General features: G+C 39.7%; 1 protein-coding gene across 1 annotated transcript; it reads left to right on the forward strand.

Annotated features, from left to right (window-relative positions):
- Positions 1-3,648: 3,648 nt before the first annotated feature.
- Positions 3,649-4,870, forward strand: LOC121516862 (post-GPI attachment to proteins factor 4-like). The gene has a single exon (XM_041798287.1). The coding sequence runs from the start codon at positions 3,674-3,676 to the stop codon at positions 4,868-4,870; it is 1,197 nt and encodes a 398-aa protein (XP_041654221.1). The 5' UTR covers positions 3,649-3,673.
- The last annotated feature ends 7,732 nt before the right edge of the window (positions 4,871-12,602 follow it).

The raw sequence follows: 12,602 nt of genomic DNA on the forward strand, positions 1-12,602 counted from the left end.
AGAGTCGTTTCTTTGATTTTTGATTTAAAGCTGCTGTGGGAATTTCATTTTTGTAATTATTTTGGGGACCCATGCACAAATAGGTATGTCTTATTTCCGCTTTGCTAGAGTGTTGATTTAGAGCAGCACATTTGGCTCAAGAGCCACATGGTTTAGAGAGATGCACTTGATTGATCCCAAACAGGGAAATTATGGAATAATGATGAATGTAGAAGTTTTGGTAGAATAATCTCACCCAGCAGTCTTCTATCTCTCACAATGAATCTTCTAAAACATGTAAAAAACTGTCTCTGCAGCATGCAGGCCTGGTTTGATTTTGCAGTTTATAAACAGATAAAAACTCATCACAAGGGCTTTAAACATCATTCACAGATATGACTTCTTTTTGCCTGTTTACAACAGTGTCATTATACTTTTAGTAGCTGCTCTGTGGTCAGAACCAGGAAAAACATGTTCATAGTTATGTGGTCTGGCAACAGATCAGTTGGGATGTATTTTTCTAAAGTTTCTGGGTATTGCTCTTCCCATTTCTGTAGCACACACCATGTCTTACTGGAATCACAAGGGAACTGGTGTTTCCAGACCTGTGTGTTCAGGTAGTTATAAAATTAATCAGCTCGCAGCAGACATGAAATCGTCTAAACTTTACCTGCTCAAACAACAGAGTCCCTGCTACTGCAGTAAAACCCGGAGGACAGAACACTAATGTGGGGCAGAAAGAAAACTTTGCAAGGGACATTTCTTGTGTACTTTCTGCAATTATGCTTGTATTAAAAACCCTGACTCCTAAAGAGTTGGGTTGTTGTGTAATATGTGAATAAAATCAGATTACAGAGATTTGCAAGTCCTTTCAATCTACAGTGCCTATAAAAGTGTTCTCCCTTTGGATGTTTTACCCTTTTATTGCTTTTAGGAATCAATCATGGTCAACATGATTTGGCTTTTTTGACAAGTTAATGTCAATCAAATATAAATAAATTATGTAAAATAAGTGACTGCATAAATATTCACCCCCTTCATGGCAGTGTTTTGTAGATACACCTTTGTCTGCAATCACAGCTCTGAGTCTGTGTGGACAGGTCTCAATCAGGCTTTCACATCTGGACACTGTAATTTTACTCCATTTTTTCTTTGCAAAACTGCTCAAGCTCTGTCAGGTTGCACAGAGACCAGGTATGAACAACCCTTTCAAGTACAGTCACAAATCATTTTACCCCCTGCCTTTACAAGCCTTTCTGGGCCAGCTGATGAGAAGCATCCCCAAGCATGATGCTGCCACCACTGTGCTTCACAGTGGGGGTGGTGTGTTTATGTGATGGCCAAAAAGCACCATTTTGGTCTCATCAGAGCAAAGAGCTTGACCATGGAGTCTCCCAAATGCCTCTAGGCAAACTCTAGTTGAAACTCAGTCAGAGTTTTCTTCAACAACAGCGTTCTCTTTGCTACTCTCCCATAAAGCTTTGACTGGTTCTAATGGTAGCCAGGAACACTAATTAACAGGTGATTGGACCTTCCAGACACAGGTGTCTTTATACCACAGTCAACTAAGACATTTTCACTGCACTCAGGTGATCCCCATTTCACTAACTGAAAGACTACCATCACCAATTTGTTGTACCTCTGTTGAATTAGGTCAGTCACTAAAAGGAAAAAGATCAGAGGTCTGGCCTAATCCAGGATTGAATTATGTATAGCTCTGTTTTAGGGTGCTTTTACATTAGGGGCCCAGTCCCGAATCCGAGTGCACTTGAGTCCAAAGTCCAGTTCATTTTGGTAGTGTGAATACAAACAAACTGAGCCCGGGCACCAGGCCGGGCCCACTTAGGGAGGTGGGCCCACTTAGGGAGGTGGGCCCAGGTGGGATTCAAGTGGACTCTGGCTTCCTTTTGATGGGATGTGAATGCAACTGTGCCCGGATACGGGACAGAGCGCCGTATCAGCTTTGTGATGTCATCCTAAAAACTAAACTTTCTCCAGAATGGGCGAAAATCATCAGAATCCAGTCAATAAACGGTCTGTTGTGACTCACCTTACAGATGGACAAAAGTTGGAGTCAGTGAGAGGAAGTGCAAAGGCTATAAAAGTCTCCTGTCACCTCAAAAACCGCTGTATCTACACAGTGCGAGCCCTCTGAGCTGCACGTAGATGTGCAGATATGAAGAGCGAAGTTGCTGGCATCTTAAAAAGTGATTTTAAATCATCCATGGCTGCAGGATGGACTTTTTGCCAGTTTAAAACAAAAACAATCTTCGTTCGGGTCATGACCTCAGTGATTACCATGGTAAACCAGCTAAGTGCATACCGCCACCTGCTGTTTCAGACTGAGTAAATATGCAAGTGGGCCGGGTAGGGATCGATGTTGCTAGTATGAAAGCAAGCCAGCGGGGGAGGGGAAGGAATCGTGCCGTAGCACGGTTTGAAACAACTGGGCCTAATGTGAAAATACCCACACAAACAGTGGTTCCCTTTAGCTTTGTCAGCTTTAGCTAAAGCTACATAGCTAAGCTAGCCATGTAATGAACATTACTGAATAAGCCAATGTAGCTAAGTTAGCTTTAGCAAAATTAGCTTTAGTAAATGTGGCTATACATGATGTAGCTACATAGAGAACATACAGAACACCTATGTGCCTTTGTGACCTTAGCTTTAGCTACGTTAGCTATGTAGGTACATTATCTACATAGCTTTTACAGCTAACAGAGCTATGTGAGCAATGTGAGCTACTCGTTGTTTGAATGTTTTCATGGAGGATGAGCTTTTTTACTGTAAACAGACCTTTAGACACTTAGAAATTCGATTTTGTAGGTCAGGTTTTAACATTTGACATCCTCACCCTGTACTTAACACAACTTTAATCTGATTTTATTTTGAAAGTCTTAGCATTTTGTTCTGAAATGGTGTCTCAGATGAATGGTCTGTGAGCACGGCTGTCACAGACGGATGGCCTAGTCTCCTTATATTACATCTCTGTGGATGCAGGGTGATGCTGGAGTGATTTAACCAAAGTGTGTTAAAGAGGAAAATAAAGCATGATTGTGATGTTTTTTAAAAATGCACTAATTATGGACATTGATTCATATTGGCAGTCCTAATTAAAAGAAATGATTTCTCATACTAAAAATGTTGGAATATTCAATGTAATGTGAGTTTTTAGTTAACAAATAGCTATATCATAGGAGTAGTCATTTTCAAAGATTAATTTGGACATTTTAGAGCAAAAATTCTGCCTTTTTTATCTTTTAGCTAATAAGAGATAAAAAGGGGAAAAAAGGGAATGGTCAGAATTAATATAAAAGAAAGAACCAATACTTTTATATGCACAGAGGTATCAAAACATGATATTGCTTGATGGTACAGCATTTAAGGTTTTAGTTAATCTTTTTGTTGTTTTATAGAGACTGATAGCGGTTATAGAAATACTAACACAAGTATTGTCGCTTTCCCTAGACCATCTGGACCAAGCTGAAACTCTCACCTCTCTGTTGTAAAAGAAGACATGTCATCTCCCAGCTCTTTTTCCACCAAACTATTAGTCCTTCAAGGACTCATCAGGGGTCACTGCTGGGGTTTATACTGCCAGATCTTTAAATCAAACTGCATGCTGGGAACCAGTAAATGTTTACCTCAACTCTCCTGGGCAGACCTGCCAAGACGTTGGTTTCTTAATACAGTGATGCCTCGATGGAGAGCCTTCTCCAGACGATACCTACGACGGTCCAGCACGGTCGCCCAAGCCCTCGTCCTGTCCTTCGTCACGTTTTGTGTTGTTCTTCCTCTGTGCTGCAATCGGCTGCTTTACTCCTACTTCTTTATCAAGTTTCTGTACCTGGACTCTATGAGTGATAGGGCCCTGCAGGAAAGCCTCCTCCAAGGCCAGGACGCTCTACACTTCTGGCAGAGCACGGCCTCCACAGCGGAAATGTCCAACAGATTCACTGACATCACCCAGCATCCTGAACTGCTGGTCATCGTTGTGACAGCCAGGCGAAATGCTGGGCGGGACTCCCACTACCTACTCCAGGTGATGAAGCAGCTGAGCAGCCTTCTGGGAAGCTGTGGGGATCAGCGGTGTGCAGAGGTGTTAGTCTGCGATGTGGAAAGTAGTCCGCAGGGAAACCAGGATGCCAAACTGCTGGAGAATCACTTCCAGGTGATCCGGCGTTCACCTGAGGAGCAGAGGATGAACACGGGGTGGGTCAACATCTTTGAGAAAGAGAAGAGGGACTATGTCTTTTGTCTCCGCAAAGGGTGGGAGCTGGTGAAGCCCAAAAACATGATAGTCCTGGAGGATGATGCTGTACCCACACAGGATTTTTTCACAGCCATAAAGGACTTGCTGTCTCGTCGTTTTGCCCTCCAGACTCTGTACATAAAGCTGTACCACCCTGAGAGACTGCAGCGCTACTTGAACCCCGAGCCTTACCGTATCCTTGAGTGGATTGGACTGGGCTTGGTCGGAGCCACAGCCCTCCTCCTCACCCTTCCCTACTGGAACCCTTGTTCTTTCTCCTTCAAGCTGTCCGTGATCCACCTTGTCTTTTTTGCACTCTACTTCATGGCTGTGGCCGAGCTGCTGGGACGGCACTACCTCCTGGAGGTCCGTAGACTGAACCCCCAGCTCTATGCCGTCTGCCCGGCCACTGAGTGCTGCACCCAAGCAATGCTTTATCCTGGCAACACCTCTGTTAGGGTGGCGCAGTACCTGGACACCTCATTCTGTATGCAGGGGCACGCCAAAGACATAGTTCTGTATGATATGGCGAGGATGATCCCAGGGGAAAGGGCTCACAGTGTGGAACCAAACCTCGTCACACACATCGGGGCCTATTCCTCACTCAGGATCAACCCGCCTAGACCCAAACTTCTCTGAGGACAGGACTAGAGAGTTGGATGTTGACTCAAAGCTGCATGCAGGTGGTAGTACCCTATGAACTTTTCAGATACTCACAGCAAGGGGAGACTCACCTTAACATCTGCTAACCTGCTTAATCTTCATGGGCCTTGGATCTTGATCTGCCCGTGACAAAGAAGGGCCAGAGGATTGTAAAGTTTGTTTAAAAGAAGATCCCCTTTACTCAAACCCTTGTGTTCAGATTCATTCATATTCATACAACTTTATTCATTCCAAGGGCCAATTCAGTTTTTCATTTTCAACGGTTGACCCCTTCCTGTAGCCCCTAAAGTAATAGCACTCACAAGGGTCAGGCAAGCTTACAGTACACCTCTTAAGACTTACAATCAATAAATAAAATAAATGGATAAGCCATACCAAGAAGCACAGGACACTACGATATAAGTCTACATTCAGGGAATGTATGAAGAGGCCACAGAAATATGAATATTGACCGCTTTGTGGTTGAACACAACAGCAATGAAACGTTTCATTTAAAGTCACTGCTATCAAGGTTTAACAGCTCGATGGCAGAGGGAATGTAGGAATGTCAGTAGGAGCAAAGCTGAAATTTTACAGTTTCTTCCTGACTTTGATCTGCTTTTATATACTCACATGTCACCACTTTACCATTTAGTTAGGTGGTTTTAAATTGTATATTGTTGTATGTAACAATGAAATGATAACCTTGCAAAGCAGATGAATACACCCATTTACTTGTTTCTCACTGGAGAATCAAACATGGAGTTAGATGTTTGCCAAAGCACTTTGGGAGAGGAGAAAAAGCATCTTTTCTAATAAGTACAGCTTTGCAGTTCTTTCTTCTTTTGATGAAGAAATGTTGTGCAGCTCTGATGAATCTGCCTCTATAGTTAAGTTATATCCATGCTCTTCATCAACAGCCATTGTTTACAGGCTTGCAGAACAACTGAACGATTCTTGTAGCTACCACATCCTTCTCTCAAATGACACTGATTGGTCCGATCAAGAATAAAAAATTTGCGAGATACATCTGCCTGATGAAAGTTATGGAATATGGCCTCAGCTTTGCAAGTTAGCTCTTTGCAGCTCCTCTGGAAAAGCTGATTAAACAACCATTTATCAGCAGAGCTTTTCAAGATAGTCTGGCTGCAGACCAGCAATCTCTGATGGCCACTCTCACAGACTGTTCATCTGAGACGCTGTACATCTCAGAAAGGAAGTGCTGTGATTTACCAGAACAACGTAGTTCCAGCTTTAGATATTTTTTTTTAAAATTCAGCTTCTTTCATAAACTCTGGCAGTCACATTCACGAAATAATCACATTGTAACCATTAAAGATGAAAAAACCTTTCACAGAAAAAAACAGAGAGGTCAGAGGTCTAATCACAGGATAAATAATTTATAGATCTGTTCTAGAAGTTCATAAATAAACGATGGCTTGTATTAGCTTTGTGAGCGATAGAGAAAGGTAACATAGCTACACTAGCTACTTAATCAATGTTACTACATAAGCCAGTGTAGCTAAGTTAGTTTTAGTAATGTGATTTTTTGCAAACATAGCTAAAACTAACATAGCTGCTTTGTGAGCTTAGCATTAGCTTCTTTAGCAATGTAGTTATACTAGCTAAGCAACTCTATTATCTATAGCTAAATTAGCTTTAGAAATGTAAGCTTTTGCAAACACAGCTAAAGCTAATGTAGCTACTTAGATACCAGCTTGTGTTGCTGTTTTATAAGCCTAGCTTTAGTTACATTAGCTATGTAGCTATGATAGCTACATAAATGTTATCTATAGCTTCCTTAGATTTAGCAATGTAAGCTTTAGCAACAGTATTTAAAGCTAACATAGCTACTTAGATCATGTAGCTTGCATTTCTGCTTTGTGAGCTTAGCTTTTGTTACATTGGCTACGTAGCTACATAGCTAATGGTATCTATTGCTTACTTAGTAGCTTAGCTAACTTAGCTTTAGTAACATTAGCTTTAGCAACGTTTGCGTAAGCTAACCTACCTACATAGATAATTCAGATATGTTGCTTATGTAGCTGCTTGAGCTTAGCTTTCTAGCTACATAGAAAGTTTTCATGGAGGAGGCGCTTTATTCCTGTAAGCTGACTGTTTACTCAGCTTAATTCAAGTTTTTATATCAGGTTTTGCAGGTTTTTAACTTATGAGTTTTAGTATGCTAACTGTTACCCTAACCCTAAATGGAAGTTTAATCCAATTTAATTGCAGGAGTTTTATCAAGTGTTTTTGTTCTGAGATAAATAGATCGTGTTTCAGATGAACAGTCTGCAGCCAGTCTTGAAAAATTCTGCTGATATATGGCATTTTTTTTAGATGGCTGCAAATTACTACCTTGCAAAGCCGATGGATTTACCGGAATATCTTCTCCATTTTTCCAATCTGCCAGTACTGATATTACGCTGATAAAAGTTTGCATCTCTAGATGCTACAGTTGCCCTTACACAAAACATATGTGTTATTAATTAATTTAAAAAGACAAGAAATATTAATAAATGTTATCTCAATAAACCTATGCACTAAAAATATTAAATACAAAAAGTACATTATTGAACAGTGGGGATGGTAAGAGAAACAACTGAGATCAGTTCTAAAAATGGAATAAGGGATCATAAATAGTATCTAAATCCCCCTCTCCCATCCCCCAATGTCCCGCTATTTTTTCCTTACAACCTCCTTGTATCTAAGGAAAGCTGATTCCCTGTAGACCCAGATGAATAAAGTGATATACTGCTGTTAAAAATAAACATTGAGTTTAATTATGTTATTGATGAAAACTTAAGAAAGTAAGCCTCCACATTATTCTTGACAAAATAACTTTGCAAAATATTTATGAAGTGTTTTATCATGACTTTAGTTAATCATGCAAATCTCAGAGCAGGCAGAGCCTTGTTCCCCTTCTGAGATCTTTGGTAACCCCCCAATGGGGTCCCAGACCCCAGGTTGGAACCAGTGCCATAATGAACACCATAGGTGTAGCACAGGGGGTATAAAAGGTACTGATTACCCGGGCCCACAGTAGGGAGGGGCCCTTGAGAAGCCTGCAATGAAAAGTATATGTCGATTTATTTTTATTTAGTAATTATTTGACCATTTTTGCTACCTTTAACCTATCTTAATTAAAAATGTCCAAATGGTATAGTGCAATGCTGTGAAATAATGCAAGTAAATTTATTTAACCATAGTAAAAATGTTGCTCACAAATGGAGAAATTATGTTTCAAAAATACATTTAAATGCACAGATATTTGTAAAAAAGAGTAAACATTTGTTGCCTGTCTCACTGGTTAAGGGGGGCCCTGTGTAAATTCTTTCTGGGGGCCCAAAATCCCTAGCTATGCCCCTTTTGAGCACCTCAAGGATTGCTTTTCTGCTGTGTAGAATACATCAGCTTTTCCATATCTGTCCTGGACTTGTGTTATTTCTTTCTCCTTTCTTATAAAATCAAAGAATGGATATGTTTATGTCTCTTGGGATTCTAAATGACCCATAATGGGATTTATTTGAGCCATGCATGGTAAAGTTTTCATTCTTGTATCTTTTTGTTTTGTGGTACTTCTTTTTTTTTCTCCAGGATGATCAACAGAGGGCGCTATCAGCCCAGCTTTCACCAGAGGCCCTCTTGACTCTCTGTTCTCTGCCAGTGAAGGTCTTTCAAGGTTATGATGATGATGATACTCAGTGCAGCACCACTTCAGTCTGCAGTCCCACGGCCTGGCCTTGATTGTTTTGGGCAATCATGACATAATCCCGCTGTGAGCCTCATCCACATTGGAAATGAATTTGGCACCAGGAACACAGCAGACCGTGTTTGCCTTTGCAGATGGAGAAATATATCGGAAAAACGATGAGGAGGACAGGGACTGGAAGAAGAGCGGCGCTTTCACACAATGCAAAAACACTGCAGTCATGAATACATTAACATAAGAGCAGAGGAGAGACGTCAATATAATTTTGTCGTCTGCTGGCATGACAAAGCAGAGGCAGTTTGGAGAACGCTCACCGAGGAAGGAGACGCCACCACGCTGGAAGAATGACAGCGACACAAAAGGCTGTAATGTAATCACTTCATCCTTTTGGAGAAAAACAAAGAAAATGTTACATTTCTATGAGGTGCCATTCTCAGTGCATTAAATGTACCCTTTCCTTTTTAATTAGGACGCATTACCACCACAAAGACATTTAGAAGCTCTTTGGTGTGTCAGAAAGGAAACAACACTTTCAAGAACAAATACACAAATTCCACCTGCTCTGTATCGGAGGACGGTGGTATAAAGTAATGTCTGGCTTCAAAATACTCTTCAAATATGATTCACAAAGCTTTAACAGGATAAAAGGATGTACCTTTATGCTGTGCTAATTGTTTACATGTAAAAATGACCAAATTATGACAATTACAAGCCAAACAGCTGTCAGCTATTCAACATTTATCTGCAGTTTACTGCTCATAGATCACTTTTTAAAAAATCAAACACTACAGACAAATCTGCATTTCTGGCACGATCCACTCATCCACAATCTCTTGTGTTCTCATGGAAACCATTTAAAATGCTACATCGAAATGACCACTTGGCAATTCTGAATTCTCACAGCTCTGACTATAATAGCCAATCAAGGTAAAGAGCTACAGGCAACTTGTTTATGAGATGAATAGATGAATGAATCAATAGATGACAATGCGGCAGTGTAAAAAAGATGATGAGGGAACGGAGCAGGAGGAGGAAGAAGAGCTTTGAGAGATTTGTGCAGGGCTGGATTTGTGATGGCAGGCAATATTTCCAGGAATGGAGAGCACTGCCTGTGATTGGATGGGATCTTATATGAAGTCCAGATATTGGGACATGAGACAGACGCCCTATTTTCTAATGGTAGTATGCCCTAAAATACAAGAATGTCAACCAAGATGACAGTCATGGGTGCCTAAATAAGACATAATAGATACAAACAGGAAGATATTACTGAAACCTTTAGTAATCAAATTTCAAGTGTGAGATGCTTTATGTCAGGGGTGTCAAACTCAATCACAGCACAGGCCGGATTCTGGATTCAGGACTAACCTGAGAGCCTAACAGGTCACTTTTTTTAACCAGAAACTGGCAACCTTGTTTCACCACAAATGAAATATGAAAAACTTAGCTTAGCACAGATAAACGATTTTGACATTTAAAAAGTTAAAAAGATAAGTTTAAAGGCTCACAATTTGAGAAAAGTAAATTTGTTAGCTAAAAGAGGTCAAAACATGAAATTCAAATTTAGAAAATAATGTTCTTTAAAGGCAAATATATTAGAAAGAAAGTCAAAATCATGAGTTTAAAAGGTCAAAATATGAAACGAAATTTGTAATCATGAAATTAGAAGTCAAAATATGATTCAAATTTTAAATGGTGAGTCTAAAAGGTCAAACTAATGGATTATGAAGTCAAAATTTGGAGTTGAAAATATGAGGTAAAATACAAAATAATTGGTTAAAAAGGTCAAACTATGACTTAAAAATATATGTGCAGGGTATATGTATGAATTCATTATGATTAATTATTGAGTTATTATTATCATGAATCCTAAAGCTCAAAATGATCTATGAAAAGTTAAAATTATGAGTTGAAATGCTAGAAATACAAAATAAAAAGTCAAAATCCTAAGTTTGAGTCCTAATTGTGAGATGCAAAATTGAAAATATGAGATTAAAACACAAATTTCTTTTCCCACATTCCTGACTTCTGATCTAAATAGGTTTACTCCTTACTTCTTCAGCTTTTATGACAACAAGGATATCTTAAATCATCAAAGATGATGGGCCAGTTATAACAGAAATATGAGATCATCTTGCGGGCCGGATTTAACTGTTCCACGGGCCGGATCTGGCCCGTGGGCCTTGAGTTTGACACCTGTGCTTTATGGCAATAGTAACATCTGTTGCTGCAAAAGCAAAATGATAAATCAAACAACATTATGACATACAAATTATTGAACAGTTATATTGTATCTTAAAATGTACAAACATTTTTGTAAAAACTCAAATTCCAAAAAAGTTGGGATGCTGTGTAAAATGTCAGCGACAGAAATCAGTGATTTGCAAATCCTTTTCAACTTTTATTTAATCAAGAATTTCACAAAGACAAGATTTATGTCTGAACTGATCAATTTTATTGCCTTTTTAAAAACTGACTCAAATTCTGAGTTTGATACTTGCAACATATTCCAAAAAAATTGGGACAGGAGCATGTTTACCACTGTATTACATCACTTTTTCTTCTAACAGCACTCTATAAGCATCTGGGGACTGAAGACTTTAATTGTTTAAGTATTGAAATTGTTTTTCTTTCCCATTCTTGCTTGATGCACATCTAATGTTGCTCAACAGTGTGGGCTTCCCATGGTCATATTTAGTGCTTCATAATGCTTACTGTGAAGCCATGTTGTTGTAATTGTATCTTGGCATTGTCCTGCTGAAATAAGCAGGAACGCCTCTAAAAAACACATGTTCCTGATGGAGACATATATTGCTCAAAAACCTATGTGTTCATCTTACCTGCAATTTCTATATACGGCTGAGCAGCGTCATGGTTTTGCGCCAACATACAAGCAGCCTTGCAAAATGGAAGCATGTCTATAGCAGTGCACAAGGCAGCGCAGCCCTGATAAGCTTGAGCTGATTATTTAGCATCTTTGGGGTTGATTTGCTGCCCATTTTGACAAGATTTTATTGCTTCTGCCATGGGTGAGTGAATTAGGAAGCAAAAATTCTGTAGTTTTCCACCTCAGAGGGTTACTTTTCCTTGTCAGCAGGGCTGTTGTTAGTCTGTGACCCACTGAAACTGTGGTACTGCTCTGATAGACTGCAATTTACAGGCAGATTGTTGTGCAGCTGTTGTATGTGGAAACTGGAGGTTAGCATTAATGGTGCCTTTTCAGATGTGCAAGTTACCCATGTCATGAGCACTAATACACCCCCACACCATCACAGACTTTCAAACTTAGCATTGATAACAATCTGGATGGCTTTCTTCTTTAGCTCTGAGGATTCAATGGCCATTATTTCTAAAAAAACAATCTAAGATGTGGACTCGCCAGACCATAGCACACTTTTCCATTTTATATCAGTCCATTTCAAATAAGCTCAGGCCAAGAGAAACTTCTTCACATGGTCAAGTCGTAAGATACATTTGTTGATGCAGCAACATACTGCACTAACTTACAACTATTTTTCAGAATGTTCCTGAGCCCACGTTGCAATATATATCTTTGAATGATGCCAGTCTCAATGCAGTTCAGCCTGACAAGATGAAGGTCACGGCTATTCATTGTTGATTTTCAGCCTTGCCCTTTGCATGCAGAGATTTCTTCAGATTCTCTGAATCTTTTTGATGATATTATGGACTCCACGTCTTATAATTGCACTTAGAGGAACATGTTGGACTATTTGCTCTGCCCACACAGAGTGGGGAATCTCACACCATCATTGACTGTGAACGGCTGAGCCTTTTAGGAGTGCTTCTATTCCACCCAATCATGGGACTGTCACCTCGCATCAGTTAACCTACTCAGCTGTGGGATGTTCCAGGTCTTTTATTGCTGCTCGCCAAGCATTTTTTGAACATGTTGCAGGCATAAAATTCAGAATGTATGTATATTTCCAAAAAAACAAATAAAGTTTATCAGTTTGAACATTAAAGATCTCATCTTTGTGCTATATTAAATGGAAAATA

The sequence above is a fragment of the Cheilinus undulatus genome, linkage group 10 (genome assembly GCF_018320785.1).
Source record: "Cheilinus undulatus linkage group 10, ASM1832078v1, whole genome shotgun sequence".
Lineage (NCBI taxonomy): Eukaryota > Metazoa > Chordata > Actinopteri > Labriformes > Labridae > Cheilinus > Cheilinus undulatus.

Excerpts from the sequence above, each read along its gene's own strand:
- LOC121516862 (XM_041798287.1), top strand. The coding sequence starts at position 3,674 with ATGCCTCGATGGAGAGCCTTCTCCAGACGATACCTACGACGGTCCAGC.